At 41.7% G+C, this 21,700-nt stretch overlaps 1 protein-coding gene across 2 annotated transcripts in view; it reads right to left on the bottom strand.

The window, feature by feature from the left end:
- Positions 1–21,700, bottom strand: part of LOC126183629 (protein inturned) — a 287,053-nt gene that overhangs the window by 21,648 nt on the left and 243,705 nt on the right. For both annotated transcript variants that reach the window (XM_049925752.1, XM_049925751.1), the window contains exons 16-19: positions 15,498–15,637; positions 11,731–11,826; positions 5,342–5,535; positions 3,924–4,009 (exon numbers count right to left, since the gene is read on the bottom strand). In XM_049925752.1, the coding sequence (XP_049781709.1) occupies positions 3,924–4,009; positions 5,342–5,535; positions 11,731–11,826; positions 15,498–15,637 (516 nt within the window). The remainder of the gene's footprint in view (positions 1–3,923; positions 4,010–5,341; positions 5,536–11,730; positions 11,827–15,497; positions 15,638–21,700) is intronic.

Here is a 21,700-nt window from a genome sequence, read left to right as displayed (position 1 = left end):
GCAACTTCCTTCATGTCCGCGGTATTTTACGAAACATTCATGCAAGGATTGTCCCCAACATTGGGCTGTGTGTCACAATTGCAAAAAGAAAGGTCATGTGTCTTCCGTTTGTAAATCCGACCGCATACATGATGTTCATGAACATGATGCTGATTCTGATTCTGTGTTGTCTGTCAATTGCACTTCTTCCCTTTCAGGGAAGTTATTCCTCACTGTCCAAATCCTTGGTCGAGATGTTCGCATGCAAGTGGATACCAGTTCTGCTGCCACTATAATTAATTCTCCGACGTATCTTCAGCTGGGTTCTCCACTCCTGTCCCCTGTCACTCGGCAATTACGGACGTACAATAAACAGAAGATTTCTCTCTTGGGACAGTTTAATGCTGAGGTATCTCACAAATCCATCGTTCGCACTGTTCCCATATTTGTGGTCGACCAGAGCAACGCAGAAAATCTTTTTGGTTTCGATGCCTTTCGCGTTTTTGGGTTCTCCATAGATGACTCTGTCAATATTGTCTCTGACGCTATTCCTTATGCTCAACTGGATTCCTTGTCGACGACATTTTCGTCCCTTTTTTCTCCTGGGTTAGGCCATGCAAACGACTTTGAAGCTCATATCACGCTCAAACCCACTGCTCGGCTAAGTTTTTTCGGGCTCGGCCCATTCCTGTGGCCCTTCGTGATCAGGTAAAACGGGAGTTGGATCATCTCACTGCTTCAGGGGTCTTGCTTCCTGTCACTTCCAGTGAGTGGTCCTCTCCTGTCGTCGTAGTTGCTAAGCCAAATGGTGATATTCGTCTCTGTGGCAATTTCAAAGCCACTGTAAATGCTCAATGCCTCATCGACACTTACCCTATGCCCCGTCCTGAAGAACTGTTCACTAAACTCAGTGGAGGACAGTATTTTTCTAAAATTGACCTGTCGGAAGCTTATCATCAACTTCCTCTCGACGCTGCTTCCCGGCAGTTAACACGCCTTTCGGCCTCTATCAATACCAACGCTTGCCATTCGGGGTTGCTAGCACCCCTGCTCTCTTTCAGCGATTCTTGGAACAATTATTGCTCCCTGTCCCGGGGTGTATCAATTACATGGACGACATTGTTGTCACTGGCTCCACCACTGAAGAACATCTTCAAAATCTCTGCACACTTTTTAATGTCTTACAGACTGCCGGTCTTAAGTGCAATCTTCAGAAATCAAAATTTTTTCAGGCATCTATCACGTACTTGGGATTTCAACTCTCTCGGGATGGTATTCGTCCGCTTCAACACACTGTCGCTGCGATCGATGCCCTTCCTCGCCCTACATCTGTTAAGGAACTGCAGGCCTTCTTGGGGAAAATAGCATACTATCACAATTTTTTACCATCTGCAGCGTCGGTGGATCAGCCGTTGCATCGCCTGTTGCATAAAAACGTGCCTTTTCACTGGTCCGCATCCTGTGACGCGGCTTTCCGGAAATTAAAGACTATGCTGAAACAGGCCCCGTGCCTGGCTACTTATCGACGTGGCCAACATCTTGTTCTTGCCACAGACGCCTCTCAATACGGGGTCGGTGCAGTCCTTGCGCACCGTTTTTCTGACGGTTCGGAACAACCCATCACTTATGCCTCCAAAACGCTCACGGATGCCCAACAAAAGTATTCTCAAATTGAGAAAGAAGCTTTGGCCATCATTTATGCTCTTCATAAGTTTGGTGTTTTTCTCTACGGCTCAAAATTTCATCTTATTACGGATCACAAACCATTTGTTTCCTTGTTTCATCCCTCAACGTCACTTCCCGACAAGGCTGCACACCGCCTCCAGCGTTGGGCTCTTTACTTGTCCCGTTTCAATTATGAGATTCATTTCCGGCCGACGGCTCAACATGCGAATGCTGATGCTTTGTCTCGCCTTCCCATGGGTCCTGATCAGGCGTTCTAGGCGTTCCTGATCAGGCGTTCCAGTGTTTCCACCTGGATGTTGCCGAGCAGTGGGTTGTGGACGGGTTCCCCATCACTGGGGACAGGCTGGCGGCTGCTATGGGTTCTGACCCTACCCTCTCCCGAGTTTTACGCTGTATTCAGAAGGGTTGGCCAGATCGCCCGTCCACTAAGACTTCTGATCCGTTGCGGAACTACTACACTTAGCGCTACCGCCTCACGGCTAGGGATGGTGTTATCCTCCTCTCCACTGACAATGCTTCGCCGCGTGTTGTGGTACCTGCGTCCTTGCATGCTTCGGTCTTGCGCCTCCTTCACCAGGGGCACTGGGGTGTGTCTCGCACAAAATCTCTGGCGCACCGTCATGTGTACTGGCCTGGCATCGACTCTGAAATAGCACACATGGTCGCTGCCTGCGGCCCTTGTGCGTCACAGGCTGCTGCCCCGAAGTCATCTTTGTCACCGTGGCCTTCGCCTGAGAAGCCCTGGGAGCACATTCATGCTGACTTTGCGGGACCCTTTTTAGGTACTTATTGGCTCCTCGTAACTGACGCCTACTCTAACTTTCCTTTCATTGTCCGTTGCACGTCACCTACCACCGCGGCAACCACCAGTGCTCTCGCCCGCATTTTTTCTTTGGAAGGCCTCCCCTCTACTCTTGTTACTGATAATGGTCCGCAATTTGCCTCTTCCGACTTTGCGGATTTTTGTGCTCGTCACGGCGTTACGCATGTCACGCCCCCGCCGTTCCATCCCCAATCCAACGGTGAGGCTGAACGACTGGTCCGCACATTTAAGGCTCAGATGCGGAAACTTCTGACTTCTTCTGCTGCTGATGATGCGCTTCTCCAGTTCCTGGTGTCTTACCGTTTCACCCCCATGGGCAACCACAGCCCGGCTGAGCTCTTACATGGCCGACAGCCCCGCACGCTACTTCATCTTCTGCGGCCTCCCACCTCACGGCCGCGGGTGCCTTCACTTGGCCGGTTCGCCGCTGCCGACCTCGTCTGGGTATGGGGATATGGCAGGCGGCCAAAATGGAGCCCGGGCCGCATCTTACGACACCGTGGCAAACGCCTGTATGAAATCCAGACGGACACGGGTGTTGCAGTGCGTCATTTGGACCAGCTTCGGCCTCGGGTGCCAGCAATGCCTGTTCCGAATGCCGCCACACCACCTTTGGCTCTACCTGATGCTCGGGATCTTGGCATCTCCCAATACTCACAACGCAGCCCTCTCACCGTCATCGCGATGCCAGCACCAGAACGGATGCCACCAGGAGACGTGCCCATGCAGGAACCGGAGGACCATCCTCTGTCAGAGTACATCTACTCGCCTCCTCCTCCAACGGACGCCGACACATCGCCCATGTCTCCTGTCATATCAACTGGACTTGCCGCAACGGGCAGATTGGTGCATGGGGCCCCAGCAGATTCGACCCCTACGTCTCCTGTCATCTCGACCCGTTATCATCGGGGACACTTCCGTCCGTACGGGAAGCCTCCTCCTCGAGACTTTACGGCGAGTCAAACAACGCCTATGGACGTTAGCCATCTCCAGGACACCTCCATCAAGACCAGTGCAACAATTTCAAAGGGGGGAAAAGTGTTGTGACTCACCGATTATTCAAAGTGCTGCCGCGCAATTATGCACATCCTCTACGTGCGGCGCTGTCTGCCAGCCATGCAGCAGCTGCGCCACCTAAGCGGCCAGCCGAGCAGCGGCCGCTAGACGGAGACTCAGTGTTTAATCGAATGCCGACTTGTACACAGGTCAACTTATTCAGTGACTTATATGTGTTGTTGTGTTGTCCGAAATATATGTGTTAAATTTGAAGATTTAACAATAATATGCATGGATACTTTTTATTTGCTGATATATGAATCAGCAACTATAGTTTCTTCTAAATGGGATGGTGTATTTTGTAATGACATTTGATAGATTATGAAATAAGAATACTAATTATTCACATGTTGTAAAGAAAAACTGAATTCCAACTTACTTTGATGGTATGATATCATCCATGTCCAATGCTACAGGTTTTCCAAATGATGTTGGATCATAAGGACTGCCCTCAGTGACATGTTCCTGAAAAGAGATCTATTTCAGAAAAATAACTCTTCTTGCTACGAGGTAAAAAATTAATGGAAACCCCTATAATAGCTGCAGCATATGCAGTGTTAGAAGCTATAAATAAGTAACATGGGCTCATGTGATAGTAGCAATGACTGACTGAGAAATTGGTTCTTGCACTGGACATGACGTAACTTCTGGAAGGAAATCATATCAAAATTCACCGTCTTTACATTCAATGCTGCCATATTTCCTCATTCCTATGCTTATCCTCTTCCTACAATGTGAGCACTGAACTTACATTCAACTCTGAGAGGATAGTTCAAAACTGTCTGAAGCTGTCACCAATCATTTAATTTAATCACTGCCTCACTCCATTAATATCTTACACCTACAATCCTGTTCATGTTTCATAGGTGTACTTCCTTAATACATGACATATCTGTGACAATATTTTTTCCATTCAAGGGCCACTGCAGTTTTCATACTGCCTCTCCCCCCTTAATTAAAAAAGGAGAAAAAACTTTCTTTCTACTTAAATTGTTGGTACACTCAAAGCAACAGTTTTTACAGGTCAGATAACCAGTGGCTGTACGAGGTGAGAGAGACTCAACTCAGTCACACTACACAATTAATATCTACAGCTAATAAATCCATACCTCTTCAGTGGATTGTAATACTGCTTACGTTAATGACAGAGAGGCAGTTAATAGTATAAATAGAGATTTTTCTCTTGTCTCCCTGAAGAAGAAGGAATTTACAGTCCAGAACACTGTGTTCTACGATTCAGTCACCTAACCTCTGCTAATGCACTCCTAAAAGTATTCCATTACCCTTGTATACTGTTACATTACCCAGTTCCATCCTCATTAATAACTTCTTCATCTTTGAGACCAGATTTATAAACAAATTGTTGGACAGATTTGGGAAACAGCGTGGTCCTACCCTCAGCTAACCATTTCAAAGGCTGCAGGGAAGGATCATTTCTAAACTTCTAGAAGCTGCAACCCATTTTGGGGCAACAACTTCCTTGACATGTGGTCACTAATAGCACTGTTACTCCTAAAAGAAGAGCAGGACAGATTCATTGTCAGTCAAATGTATGAGTAATTTTATAAATGTAAGTTGCTGTAACATAGCAATGAGTGACAGCTTTTTCTTCTTCTTGGAATTTTCAAGCACCGTAGCACACTAATGATAAATATACACACCAATAACATAAATATACATGTAAGCAAAAAGTGTAGGTCAAAACAGTTTGTAATGTTCTAACAAAAAGATATAAAAGAGATTACTGCATTATTTACTCTATTATACATAAATCATGTATCACAGATAAGCAATTACCTCCCAGTCAGATTCCGACTCTTCTGATTGTTCTGAAGGTGATTCAGAAAATCTGTCTACACTGCCATGTCTTGTTATACGTTCTCTTTCAGCTCTCCGACCCAAAATGGGAGCTGACTCATCACTCATTTCACTCATGACACTTGTTGCCTGACTAGCTGAGTCTTCTGATGTAGAGCCTTGTAGTGACACACCTACACAAGACATAACATTTGACACAGAGAGAGAGAGAGAGAGAGAGAGAGAGAGAGAGAGAGAGAGAGAGAGGCTAGTGCATACAACTTTCATTTTTGCTCGAGTCATTCTGATTTCCAGAAATTTTATGTGAAACTTGACATTATAAATTAAACCATCACAAAAATTCAAGCAGCAAGCATAATTAAATTATTAGACACTGTACAGAGGGCTACTGAGCAATATCTATTACATTGTTATATCTCCTAAATAATACATGCCTGATAGTAATGTAGAACTTAGTTTGTATCTCATTTTAAGATAGTTACTGAAATTTGTGGCTCTACTTGTGGAAGATAAAACACTATGACTTAGTAATGCATCAAATTCCGCAAATAGATTTTAATCAACAATAAATCATGAGATCACTGGAGTGCTATATGTGTTTAATGACTTGGAACTTTGTGTCCTAAATTCTGTAAGACAATCATATCATACATGTTGCTACAGAGGTGGGACAGGAGATCTGAGGTTTAACATTCCTTTTCTATGAGGTCATTAGATCCAGAGCATATGCACAGATTGGACAATAATGTGGTGCATATTGGTAAAATCTTTTTTAAGGAGTCATCCTGATATTTACATTAAATGGTTTATGGAAACCACAGTAAACTTAACATCTGGATGGCTGGATGGAGATATAGATGCAGGTCCTCCCAAATACAAGACTAGTATGGACTTTTATATGATGAGTAAAAAAATATATTCAAATGCTGTGATAAATGTGGTACACACATTGTCTGACATAAAAAGCGGAGCATCCAGAAGCAGAGGAGGAGAGGAAATGAATCTTAAAGGGTTGAGAGGGTATGCGATGTTATTACAGTGATTATACACTACTGGCCATTAAAATTGCTACACCAAGAAGAAATGCAGATGATAAACTGGTATTCATTGGACACATATATTCTACTGGAACTGACATGTGATTACATTTTCACGCAATTTGGGTGCACAGATCCTGAGAAATCAGTACCCAGAACAACCACCTCTGGCCATAATAACGGCCTTGATACGCCTGGGCATTGAGTCAAACAGAGATTGGATGGCGCGTACAGGTACAGCTGCCCATGCAGCTTCAACACGATACCACAGTTCATCAAGAGTAGTGACTGGCGTATTGTGACGAGCCACTTGCTCAGCCACCATTGACCAGACGTTTTCAATTGGTGAGAGATCTGGAGAATGTGCTGGCCAGGGCAGCAGACGAACATTTTCTGTATCCAGAAAGGACTGTATAGGACCTGCACGAGTAGGGTTTTGCAGGGATCAAACGAAGGGTAGAGCTATGGGTCGTAACACATCTGAAATGTAACGTCCACTGTTCAAAGTGCCATCAATGCGAACAAGAGGTGACCAAGACGGGTAACCAATGGCACCTCATAATCTCATGCCGGGTGATACGTCAGTATGGCGATGACGAATACACGTTTCCAAAGTGCGTGCACCGCATTGTCGCCAAACAAGGATGCAACCATCATGATGGTGTAAACAGAACCTGGGTTCATCCGGAAAAATGACGTTTTGCCATTCGTGCACCCAGGTTCGCCATTGAGTACACCATCGCAGGCACTCCTGTCTGTGATGCAGCGTTAAGGGTAACCACAGCCATGGTCTCCGAGCTGATAGTCCATGCTGCTGCAGACGTTGTCGAAACGTCCCCATCTTTTGACTCAGGGATCGAGATGTGGCTGCACGATCTGTTGCAGCCATGTGGATAAGATGCCTGTCATCTTGACTGCTAGTGATACGAGGCCATTGGGATCCAGCACGGCATTCCGTATTACCCTCCTGAACCCACAGATTCCATATTCTGCTAACAGTCATTGGATCTCGACCATCGCGAGCAGCAATGTGGTGATACGATAAACCGCAATAGCGATAGGCTACAATCTGACCTTTATCAAAGTCAGAAATGTGATGGTATGCATTTCTCCTCCTTACATGAGGCATCACAACCACGTTTCACCAGGCAATGCCAGTCAACTGCTGCTTGTGTATGAGAAATCGGTTGGAAACTTTCCTCATGTCAGCACGTTGTTGGTGTCATCACTGGCGCCAACCTTGTGCGAATGCTCTGAAAAACTAATCATTTGCATATCACAGCATCTTCTTCCTGTCAGTTAAATTTCACATCTGTAGCACGTCATCTTCATTGTCGTAGCAATTTTAATGGCCAGTAGTGTAAAATTGAATCAAATTTACAAAGAACTTGACAGGACAAGCCCTTTTATCAGTATGAAATTGCACCCCCTTTGGCCTTGGACAAATGCACTGATCTGGTTGTGAAGGACATAATAAAACCACAGCATTTTCTCCTGAGGCAATCTGGCCTACAACTGTTGTAACTGATCCTTGATATCCTGGATACTGGTACTGGGACCGAGTTGACATCCAAGCTGATCACACATGTTCTGTCAGGAACAGATGTGGGAATCAGGCTGGCCACAGGAACATTCCAACATCATACAGACAGTTCATACAGACATGTGTCATTTCCTGTTGACAAATGGCACTTCACTTCAATACCATCACATGAGAGGCAAAAGTTGAGGATGCAGGACATCCATGATGTACCCTTGCGTCATCAGATTTCCCTCAGTCGCTACCAGATGTGACCTAATGTCATACCTGATGGCTCTCCACACCAGAACATAGGGAGTAAAAATGCTGTGCCTCTACAAAACATTGGAAGAATTGGACCTTTCCCAAGATCACCACCATACTCGCCAACAATAGTTACATGGAGTAGTGCATTACCACAATAACACATTATGACGTCATTCAGCAGCAGTCAATGCTTCCTAGTCATGGCACCAATTCACACGTAGCTATTTGTGTTGTGGTATTAATGGCAGAATATCCATGGGATGGGAATTCCCTAGCTTGTGTACTGCTAATCTCCAACCAATGGTGCAGGATAACACAGAATGTTGCAGGGAGACCATTACTTTTTCTCAGATGGCAAGTGAAGATGTGATGGGGTTGAAATGTGCTTGGTGCATAATAAGGTGATCCCCCATCATGCTGGTCAGATGTGGTTGACTAGAGCCCTTACATTGTACAAGTCTTCCCTCACATTCCCATGCAGTCTGACATTGAGCCACTGTTACATCCGAATGCCCACAAATCTAGATATTGCATGATTTGATCAGCTGGCCAAATGGAGAGCCATAATGAGGCCCCTTTCAAACTCTGTCAGGTGGTGATAACATTGCCTCACACACGTAGGCAGCATCTCCACATCCTTTTAAGTGATCACCCAACATCTGACACTGTTCACATTACTTATACACTGATTAGCCAGGACATTATGACCACCTACCTAACAGCCAGTATGTCCTCCTTTGGCATGGATAACAGTGTACATGTGTTATGGCATGGAAGCAATGAGGCCTTGGTAGGTCGCTGGAGGGAGTTGGCACCACATCTGCACACACAAGTCACCTAATTCAAGTAAATTCCAGGGATGGAGGTGATGAGCTCTGATGCCATGTTCAGTCAATCCCAGATGTGTTCAATTGGGTTCAGATCTGGTGAGCTGGGGGCCGAGTACATCAACTGTAACTCACCACTATGTTCCTTGAACCACTCCATCACACACCTCGCCTTACGACATGGCACGTTTTGTTATTGAAAAATACCCACTGCTGTCAGTAAAAATGATCATCATGAAAGGGTGTACATGGTCTGCAACAAGTGTATGATACTCCTTGGTGGTCGTGGTGCCTTGCATGAGCTGCACTGGACCCACGGATCCCCATGTGAATGTTCCCCAGAGCATAATGCAGCCACTACCAGCTTGTCTCCGTCCTGCAGTACAGGTGTCAAGGAGCTATTCCCCTGGAAGATGACAGATTCGTGCCTTCCCATCAGCATGATGAAGAAGGTATCTGGATTCATCAGACCATACAACACTCTGCCACAGAGCCAACATCCAGTGCCAATGGTCTCATGCCCATTTCAAGCATAGCTGCTGATGTCATGATATTAATATTGGCACATGCATGGGTCGCCGGATGGGAAGGTCCATCATTGGGAGTGTTCGGTGCACTGTGTTTCCAGACACAGTTGTACTCTGCCCAGCACTGAAATGTGATGTTAGTTCCACTACAGTTCACCGCCTGTCATGTTTTACCAGTATGCCCAGCCTACGACATCCGACGCCTGTACCGAGGGGTGGCTGCCCAAACCCAAGATGTCAGGACATAGTTTCACCTTGGTTTTGCCACTCTCACCACAGTGCTCCTCGAACACCTGACAATACATGCAGTTTCTGAAATGTTCATGCCAAGCCTCTGGGTCATCACAATCTGCTCTCGGTCAAACTCAGATACATCATGCACATTCCCCATTCTACCCACAGACAGCAATGACATTAGATGTACCGTGTGTGTGTCTGACTATCAGTCATTCCTTGCCAGATGCTGCTGCTATTGCCTGAACAAGTTTATATCAATAGTAGGTTGGTTGTCATAATGTTCTGGCTAATCAGTGAACACCCTACCAGGCCTGGTAACAACATAACAATCAGCAACACTAGTGCATTCTGCTGGCAATTCTACGTGTTACAGAGTCTTGCAACTATTAATCATGTACATATGCACCAGTGGTTGGTGTGTGTGTGTGTGTGTGTGTGTGTGTGTGTGTGTGTAGTTATACTGAGATCTGACCATGTCTTCTGAGTGCATCAGCTTCTTTTTTTTGTCAAGCAGTGTATTTTGTGACAGAATTTCACACAATGATTTCTTTCTCATTAGTGCCCTTCCTGTTATGACTTGTCAAACATGTTCAAATAACTGAATCCCAAGATTTTGTCTGTCACAGCACTGTAAGAGAGAGCTTTCCCCATTATTTTATCCATTAAGTAGGAATCTCATAAATACCGACTTTATGAATGAATGTTGGCTGGTTTGAAAACACTGTACGCCACATGTGGAGATGGAGCTCTCTCATTGTTTATGTTCAGTTCCCCCACCCTCTAATGTCTATTATTTTTTCCAATACAACATGTATTAGGAGAGTTTTGCAATGCAATGTCCCAGGTGAACAAGACCCAACCTGCTTTTGTGTGTCACACATCTACATTTATAATCCAAAAGCCACCATACGGTGTATGTAGTGGAGAACAGAGCGTGTGCTACTACACTCTTGATGTCTGGTTTCTTTATTTTATAGGAATGTGGAAAAAAGAAAATATATCTATGAGGGAAAGATATTAAGATAAATGGCTACCTCATGATGCAGATGTGTTAAAATCATATATCCAAGACTGACTTTCATGAGCTGATTCTTTCAACATGACTGCTAGTAAAAAATTTACCCTGGCATCTGCAGTAAGTTAAGTGAGATTGATTTCTTACCTCAAACAGATACTCTACTGGAATTTTCTATGAATGAATTGGTCTCACTGATATGGTATGATGACTATATTTAGTTGTCAGATGACACAGGGAAGAAATGCCTTGAAGACATGTTTGGAAGAATGAAGAGATGGTCTATTGGAAATTATTTTTTTAAAAAAAGTAATGTAGCTTGAACTATGTAACAACATTTTACTGTGGATTTTTTAAATCATCAATTTTTAATTTTTTTTCCAGATTTCTCTATTCATCCTATTAGAAGGAAAGATGAACATGCTGCTGGCTGTGCAGACATAACTGTATTTGTACTCTGGGTGAAACATATACACACATTATTTCTTCATCTCATTGTAAGATCCATAATTTAAAATTGATCCTGGTATTCTCTGCTTGTGTAGTCTACTATTCTCATGTCTCATAGGGTGTTTCCAATATGTTATTTTCACTTTTCCAGAGCCAAATATTCTTTGTGCTGCTATACAGACTGATTAAAAGATGCTATAAAAGCCAAAATTTCGAAGTAATTTGGTACAATACACACACATGACTACAGTACTTTAGCTTGTCGACTGTACAGTACCTTAAAAAGCTCATGAAGTCTCAGAGGTGTAATGACAAAAAACTTGAAACTAGTACCATATGCAATTATGCTGTGTCATTAATTTTAGAGCTGCTTTCAAGTTCTATATTAATATATGATATACATAAAATAGCATACATTCTTCATGTGGTTAAATTTGTTTCTTTATAATATTTTCTCATTTTATTTCATATTATTTCACAAAAACGCACCTGAAGACATGTACCCATAACCTTTGTCTGGACTGCTTCGCCTTTTTAAGATCGATGTAACTTCTGGCTGCTTCTTCGATAATACAAAACTGTTACCTAATCAACATGATTTAATTTAGAGCGTCAATAATTATGAGTACCAATAAGACAGATATACTTTAAGCAAAGCTGTATTTCTATGTGTACCTTAATTGGCACAGACAATGAATAGCATGTGATGTTTCAATTTAATAAAGAACTGATTTCACAACAGGAGGGTGGAGCAGTGAAATGGGAAGATTTATGGAATGGATAGTCCATGTGGTGGCAGGCTTATGAGAGTAAGAGGCAGTGATCTTACATGTCTAAACTCTCATAACTGATAGTAGTTTGCTGGAAATGGTACATAGTATTTTGAAATCTTTCACTCTCTGAATACAGCGAAGGTGCACAATCAAGGTTTGAAACCTTATAGACATCATCTAAATGAAATGGACAGATTTCAGTTTTATTAATAAGTTTCATTCATATTAAATCATGTTTATGCTTTGCAGTCAGACAGAGTTGGTACTGTAATTATCTGCTGTTCACAAATCATTCCATTTCACTGCATCACAATGTACTAACTAATAGTGGGAATATCAGTTGCATATATAAAAAATATTTGTGAACAATTTTATACTAATCAAAAGCTAACCATAATTTAATAAAACATCTAGCACACATTGAAAAATAAAAATGTTGTGTGTGGAAATTCCTTATATTTGTAAGCAACAGCTCTAAAAAATTAGGTGTCTTATTTCTTATAATATTATTGTTACCTCAATCATACTTCCGTCACACCTGGAAGTGAGTTACATTCTCCAACATTTGGTACATAAATCTTCTAGAGAGGAGCAGATAACAAGTATGAGAGCAAATACCTAGTTAAAGGTTCCAAATACATCATCTCCAATGGATATAAAAATATGGAACATTGATAAATAGGAAGGAAATCGAGCTTTGATTGTAGTTGAATATGTGAAACTCGTTTCTCTTGTTATCTACAACATTCAGAAGGATAAATATATCAGAACTCTACTTGACAAAATGATTCTGAACTTCATGAAATCTTTAACAGTATTCCACATCACCCCCTACCACACAAAATATATGCTTACACAATATAAGACCAAGTATGTGAATTGTCTAAGGAATTACTGGAAAACAGAATGAAGTATGCTTTTCTCAATACAAAGATATCACCAGAAGCAAAAATAGCATATGTGCTGCCTTGCAGAAGGCAACATTTGCGAGATGTGGGTGACTGATCTAAATCTACAAGCAGCACAAGATATCATCTACTAACTACTCTAAAATCTTTATGATCTTTCTTATAAGAAATTGATTACCACATTCTCTTTCCATCTCAAAGGAAAAAAGTTTGCATTGTTAAAAAATATCTTCCAAACAGTTCTGAGTTTCTCTGTTTAACGACAAATTAGTGTCACAGCTTTATTAACATCATAACTAGTAAAACTTGTGCTGTATCATTAACCCACAGCAATGGTTATCACAGAACTCCAATGGTAGTGTGAAAGACAAAAACCTTTACCATTCTCATGCATAACATTGGGGAGAAATTTCTGCAGATTTTAATAAGGTTCACATATCAACTAGAAACGATGTGAATATGTCAGTGACTTCATAAGCTATGAAATCAAGTCTGCAGTATTTGTGCCTGTAGTTTCCGCTAGAGGTCAGTGACAGCTCTGTGGAATAAACTAAGGTGATTGCTTATGTTTCAGGCATGTGGGAACTAATACTGTGATTTAGTACTTACATTTACAAGAAAAACTGACAATGTAAATTTGTGATGAACTGCTGATTTTGTATAGAAAGAATTCATCAACATATAGGGTATTGTAAAAATTGAAAATGGGTTTTCACTGTGTATCCCATACAAGTAAAAGCACGCTGTGGAATGGCAGGCTATTTCTGTGGGGGAAGCAGACAGCCTTTATGCAAATGGAATCTTTGGTGTCATCCATTAGTAGTTTAACCACATAATATGAGGTGTGTGAGAAAAGTGATGAGACTGAGGACACTGCAAGTAATATGGCAATGCTGTGTTGTTCTACTTGTGTAGAATGGTTCAAATGGCTCTGAGCACTATGGGACTTCACATATGAGGTCATCAGTCACCTAGAACTTACAACTACTTAAACCTAATCAACCGAAGGACATCACACACATCCATGCCCGGGGTAGGATTCAAACCTGCGACCATAGCAGTCGCGCGGTTCCAGACTGAAATGCCTAGAACCGCTCAGCCACAATGGCCGGCCTACTTGTGTAGACCGTGTGTTCATCTCTTCCAGATGTTCAGTCAGAGTTTCAGATTCATACAGCCACCACATAACTTTTGAGAGACTCATCAGTAAAACTGTGCTTTTGTTGTGTGTTATGATAATGGGACAGCGGACTTGAGAGCAACGTTATGCTATCAAGTTTTGTGTTAAACTTGAGGAATCAGTGAGCAGGACCTCTGAAAATCTGAAACAGGCCTAAGGGGCAACATTCCCTATCAAGAGCACACGTCCCAATGAAAACATCAAACATGCGCATGCTCTTGTGAGATGAGACCCACATTTAACAATAAGGTAAAAAGGACTTTGTAAATTTAAACTCCTTCACCATACATCAAATTTTGTGCAAAGATATGCACATGCAAAAGGTCTATGCCAAAATGGTGCTGAAAAAACCTCACAACTGAGCAGAAGAACAATCGAAGAGATGTGTTGAAATTCTTGAGAGGATTGCGAACGACCACAAATGGTTCAGTTGTGGTCACAGATGATAAATCATGGATTTTTGAGTATGATCTTGAGACAAAGTGGCAAAGCAAGGAATGGCTCACTAAGACATCTCCTTGACCAAAAAAAGATCAAATGAGCAAATCAAAGATCAAAACAATGCTGATTTGCTGTATCTTTCATAAAGAATTTGTTCTTCCAGAACAGACTGTCAACCGAGTGTTTTAAAAAGATGCCTTGAAAGGCTCAGGAATGGGTGAACTGAGTGAGACTGGACATGCAGACAAGTGAATGCTGCATCATGAAACGGACTCATGTTACATGGCCACCCCCATCATGGAATTTTTGACCTCAAAAGGCATTCCTATTGTTCCACAGCCACCATATTCTCCTGATCTGAGTCCATGTGACTATTTTCTTTTCTTGAAATTGAAAACTGTCTTAAAAGGACATTCTTTTGGGACTCTGGAGAACATTCAAAAGAATGTGACTAACTTGTTACAGGCTCTACCAGTTGAACCCTTGCAGCCCTGCTGCCAAGTATGGGAACAATGACTCCACACATGTATAGGTGCCAAAGGGTACTACTTTGAAGGGAACAATATTGTTTTTTGAAAATAAAATAAAATAAAAAATAACAACTTTAGTACATAAAACATCAGACTCATTACTTTTCTCACACACCTCGTAAACACACAACCTTGATCAGATTTTATGTTGAGAAGAACTAATAAACATACATAACTTGATATTAATCTCTTCTTACATACTTTCTTTGTAGAAACTTTATAAACACCTTTTATACATGCCATATACTTGAGCCACCTGCAAATAAAGTCTGTGGATACATATCAGAAACATGATAGCAAGTGAAATAATCCAGCTTAATCATCACACATGATCACAATATATGACCAAAGTTGTGCGTAAAATGAACATGACTGCTGGTAACTTAATGGGAAAAAATATAACTCCACCATGTGAAATTCTTACCTGTTACTGATGATGCTTTTGTTGGTGTCAAAGAATCTAGCTGCTTGACAAAACCAAGGAAGTTCTCTCCTTTTCGAGAGGCTTTATTAGACAGCAATACATCTGGTGTTGTAATTTGTGGACGGCAATTTGCAGATAACCTTAAAAAAAAAAAAAAAGTAAATTTATTTGATTAGCATCAAGAATAAAATTCTACAATAATAATGTGCTGGTATATGGGTAACTTTTTATACCCACACCTACGTACCTACCCCACAAGTCACCATATGATGCATAGTGGAGGGTACGCTGTACAGCTGTTAGTCATTCCCTTTGCTGTTCCTTTCACACATGGAGTGAGGAAAAAATGATGTCTATATACTTACATTTGAAACCTGATTTCTCTTATCTTGTTTTCATTGTCCTTAAATGATATGATATGTATGTTGCTTGCAGTAGGGTTGTTCTGCAGTCTGCTGCAAATACCAGTTCTCTACACTTTCTCAGTCGTGTTTTGTGAAAAGAATATCTTAACCCTCTGGGGATTCCCATTGGAGTTCACACAACATTTCCATAATACCTGCATGCTGATCAAACCTAAAGGAAAAAATATAGCAGCAAGCCTATGAATTTCTTCAATTTCTTTCTTTAATCCTACATGATGGGGATCCCAAACACCTGAGCAGTATTCAAGAATGGGTTGCACAAGTCTTCTGTACACAGTCTCCTTTATAGAGACTTAACCCACTAAACCAAAGACAAGCATTTGCCTTCCCTACAACTGACCTTATGTGCATGTTCCATTTCATGTCACTTTGCAACATTATGCCTATATATTTACAAGCCATCACTGTGTCACGCAGCACACTACTGATACTGTAATCAAACACTACAGGACTGCTTATCCTACTCACCTTCATTGAGTTACATTTTACCACATTTAAAGAAAGCTGCCATTCACCACGTGAAATAGAACTCTCTCCAAGTCATCTTGTATCCTCCTATAGCCATTCAAAGGCAACATGACACTTTCCAGTACATTATAGCGTAATCAGCAAACAGTCACAGAATGCTGTAGATCGTTTACGTACTTAGACAACAAAAGCAACCTTATTACTCTTACCTGGAGAACTCCTGACAAAACCTTTGTTTCTGATGAACACTCGTCATCCAAGGTAATGTACTGGATTCTATTACTTAAAATTTTTGCAAGCCACTCATGTATCTGTGAACCTATTCCATATACTTGTAACTTGATTGACAGTGCACTCTGTCAAATGCTTTCTGAAAATCTATGAATGTGGAATCTGCCTGTTGCCCTTCATCCATGCTTCACAGGATATCATATGCCTTTGTTTTATGTTCTCCATACAGCAGTTTGTGTGGTGGTTGAATGATGGTATATGATTCTCCTGCACAAATTATTTTTTAAATGCAAGATTGAAAACTACAGCTGTAGCTAACACATGATGCTGGTGGTGTTTGTATGCTTCGTGCATCAGCCATTTTACGGATGCATGAATTTCTACTAACTTCTGTCTACTTGCATTTTGGTATTCTTTTTTGAACTGTGAATACAACAGTCTCCATTTTCTCAGCATTTTCGGAATTTTGTAATTAAACTACTTTAGTATCCAGCCAGCTGACATCATGATGGAGGCACATGAGGTGGCTGGGTAGAGCAGTGGAGCATTTCAGAAACCTGCCATGGAAGGCACATGTGTCACTCAGTATGGGCAGAGGGGCATGCCTCTACTTTCTGTAGATTGACTCACATGGTAAGTTCATTTCCTCTCATGGTGTAGTGTTCCCATGTTGTTATCAGCTCACTGTCAGCCCGTGAAGTACCCATGCCAACAGTGTACAGTAGCGGTGTTGTCATGCCTGTGCAGATACTAAAACGACATTGGGTCTTTTCTGCTCTTAATCTACTTACCCAGTACAAACATATCCAGAGCACGATTAACTTAACAATCAGTTTAAACTTTGCCCGCCAATGACTTGCTGCAGTGGTAACACCGGTTCCTGTCAGATCACCAAAGTTAAGCACTGTCGCACTTGGCTAGCACTTGGGTGGGTCACCATCCGGGTCAACTGAGTGCTGTTGGCAGGCGGGGTGGACTCAGCCCTTGTGAGGCCAACTGAGGAGCTACTTGACTGTGAAGTAGCGGCACTGGTCACGAAAACTGACAATGGCTGGGAGAGCGATGTGTTGACCACATGGCTCTCTGTATCTGCATCCAGTGACACCTAAGGGCTGAGGATGACATGGCAGCCGGTCAGCATAGTTTGACCTTCAAGGCTTGTTTGGACAGTGCTTTTCTTTCTTTTTCCTTTCCTTTTTTTTAAAAAAAGTCTTGCCCATAATTCCTGTATGTCCAAAACTAAATGACGTCCGCTCATTCTCTAAGTAGAAGGCTAACAATTTTTTTTCTGCTCTTCCCAGCATAAAAAACTCTTCTAGCATCCTTCACGGATTTTTTAACTTAAGTAGCCATCATAGATGTGATGACATAATCACTAATTCTTTTCTCTATATACAACCAGTGTTATAAGATCAGCAATATTTGTAACTACGAGGACTAAAATATTTCCACTGCATGTGAGTTGTCGGATTAGTTGCTCAAGACAGCTTTTGGAGAAAGTGTTCAGAACTGATGTGCAGATTAGCCGCGACAGTAGCTGAAACACCTACTTGGGCATCATCATTTGTTGCAGGTCGTGGTTGACATTTCACATGTGGCTGAACACTTCCTGTTTCCTTAAATAACGTAACTATCTGGCAAATGGTCCGGACACTTGGATGATGTGTCCAGGATACTGAGCAGCATACATAGCACATGCCCATTGGGCATTTTGATCACAATAGCCATACATCAACACGATATCGACCTTTTCCGCAATTGGTAAATGTTCCATTTCAACAGAGATAATATATCACGAAGCAAATACCATCCGCACTGGCGGAATGTTACGTGATACCACGTACTTATACGTTTGTGACTATTACAGCGCCATCTATCACAAAGCGAAAAAAGTGGTCCAACTAAAACATTCATATTTCTTTACGTACTACACGAATATGTAATAAAAAAAATGGGGGTTCCTATTTTTAAAAAACGCAGTTGATATCCGTTTGACCTATGGCAGTGCCATACAGCGGGTCAACCGTAGCGCCATCTGGTTTCCCCCTTCAAGCTAGATGAGTTTCGTTCATTGTAGTTTTTTTGTTTGATGCTTATTTCGTGAGATACTTGGCCCGGTCACTATCAATGGACCACTCTGTATAAGACAAGTGTCTGGTGCAATTGTTAGTATGGTTACTGCTGTTACAATTGCAGGTTATCAAGATTTACGTGAGTTTGAATGTGGTGTTACAGTCAGCGCATGAGTGATGGAGCACAGCATCTCCGAGGCAGCAATAAAGTGAGGATTTCTCCATATGACATTTTCACGAGTGTATCGTAAATATCAGGAATCCGGTAAAACATTAAATCTCTGACATCACTGCTGCCAGAAAAAGATCCTGCAAGAACTGGACCAATGACGGTTGAAGAGATTCATTCACTGTGACAAAAGTGCAACCCTTCTGCACATTTCAATGCTGTGTCGTCAACAAGTGTCAGCGTATGAACCATTCAACAAAACATCATCAAAAGGGGTTTCGGAGCCAGAGGCTCACTCATGTACCCTTGGTTACTGCACAACACAAAGCTGTATGCCATTCCTGGGCCCATCAACGGTGACAATGGGCTGTTGATGACTGGATACATGTTGCCTGATTGGATGAGTCTCATTTCAAATTGTATTGAGTGGATGGATGTGTATGTATGGAGGCTACCTCATGAATCCATGGACCCTGCATGTCAGCGAGTGACTGTACAAGCTGGTGGAAGCTCTGTAATAGCATGGGGCATGTGTAGTTGAAGTGATACAGGACCCCTGATACATCTAGATACAGCCCTGGCAGGTGACACCTATGTAAGCATCCTGTCTGATCACCTGTATCCATTCATGTTCATTGTGCATTCCGACAGACTTGGGCAATTCCAGCAGGACAATGTGACACTCCACACATCCAGAATTGCTACAGAGTGGCTCCAGGAACACTCTTCTGAGTTAGGTGGGTACCAACAAAAATTTTCACAACTGGAGGAGAAAGTTGGTGACTGAAATTTCGTAAGAAGATTCTGCCGCAACAAAAAAAAAAAGTGCCACCCCAATTTGTGTATCATACCACTGGCACTCTCTCTCCTATTTCAAGACAATATAAAAAAAAAAGAGTTGCTCTTCTTTAAACTTTTTCAATGTCCTCCATCAATCCTATCTGATGCAGATCCCACACTGCACAGCGGTACTCCAGAAGAGGATTGACACGCATAGTGTAGACAGTCTCTTTAGTAGCTCTGTTGCATTTTGTAGGTGTTTTGCCAATAAATCACAGTCTTTGGTTAGCTTTCTCCACAACATTACCTATGTGATTGTTGCAATTTAAGTTATTTGTAACTCTAATCCCTAATTAGATATATGCGATTTATCATGTAATCAAAATTTAGTGGATTCTTTTCAGTACTCATCTGGATGACTTCACATTTTTCATTCTTTACAATCAATTGCAATGTTTTGCACCATACAGATAATCATTTTGCTATTGATTTTGAAAGCATCATTTGCAGACAATCTGGGTGTGCTGCTCAGATTGTCTCCTAAATCATTTATATAGATTAGGAACAGCAGAGGGACTATAACCCTTCCTTGGAGAATACAAGATATTACTTCTGTTTTACTTGGTGACACCTTGTCTGTTACTATGAAACATGACCTTTCTGACAGGAAATAAAAAAAATTCAGTTGCACAACTGGAACAATACTCTGTAGGCACACAATCTGATGAGAAGTAGCTTGTGAGGAATGGCACAAAAGCTTTCTGGAAATCTAAAAATATGGAATTAATTTGATGTCCCCCATCAATAGCACTCATTAATTTGTGAGAGTAAAAAGCTGCTTGTGTTTTACAAGAACAATATTTTCTGAATCCATGTTGGCTATTAGTCAATAAGTTGTTTTCTTTGAGGTAATCCATAATGTTCGAATGCAGTATATGTTCCAAAATCCTACTGCAAATTGAAGTTAGTGATGTGGGTGTGTAATTCAGTGGACTATCCATATTTCCCTTCGTAAGTATTGGTGTGATCTGTGGAACTTTCGAGTCTTTAGGAACAGATCAATCAATGAGCGACCGGTTGTATACGATTGTTAAATATTAAGATATTGTACCAGCACAGTCTGAAAGGAACATAACTGGTACCCAATCTGAACCTACATCTAAGTTACTGAAGTTAGTAGTTGTTCTTGATTTGAATTCTGGAATCATTACTTTGTGTTCTTTGGTGAAGGAATTTGGTAAAACCGTGTTTAGTAGTAGAGTGCCACTGGTGTACCCTACTAATAACCAGAATATGTTTGGGTTTTCTGCCAGATTTTGAGACAGTTTCATTGTGGAAACTATTAAAAACATCTCACACTGACTATCACACAAAATTTGGAGCAACTGTAAAACTTTGCCAAGCTTGGGGATTTTGTGTTCTTTTAAATTTATCATACTTTTTGCATTGTTTCTGCAGCAGTGTTCTGACCTGTTTTTGAGCCATGGGCAATCAGTACCAAACTTGCTGTCAGTAGCATTTCTTTGAATTTAAACCACATCTGGTCTACACTTACATAGTCGGATTGGAAGGAGTGGAGACTCTCTCTTAGGAAGGCATCAAGTAAATTTATGCCTGCTTTTTTTAAATAGATATATTTTGCATTTATTTATCTCAATTTGAATTATACTCTGGTTGGATTTATCATACTTTGTGTCAACATTCACTGTCTTCTCAAGTTCATTTCTCGCGGGCCATTCTACATCTACACCTACATACATACTCCACAAGCCACCGTGTGCTGCTTGGCAGAGGGTTCCTTGTACTACTACTAGTCATTTCCTTTCCTGTTCCACTTGCAAATACAGCCTCCGTACAAGCCCTAATTTCCCTTATCTTATCCTTGTGGTCCTTAGGTAAAATGTATGCTGGCAGCCACTCACTGGATGAACTCTATCATTACCAACCACTTGGGATTGTCTGCTTGTTCCACTAGTCTACACATCACTGCCTAACCCCCAAGACCTGACTGGATCCATCCCAAAGTACTACAGCACCTGATTCTACCAATTCTGCCAT

Source organism: Schistocerca cancellata, chromosome 4, assembly GCF_023864275.1.
Source record: "Schistocerca cancellata isolate TAMUIC-IGC-003103 chromosome 4, iqSchCanc2.1, whole genome shotgun sequence".
In the NCBI taxonomy this organism is placed as follows: domain Eukaryota; kingdom Metazoa; phylum Arthropoda; class Insecta; order Orthoptera; family Acrididae; genus Schistocerca; species Schistocerca cancellata.
Note: the sequence above shows the minus strand (reverse complement) of the source record. Positions and strands in the feature narration are given on the sequence as shown.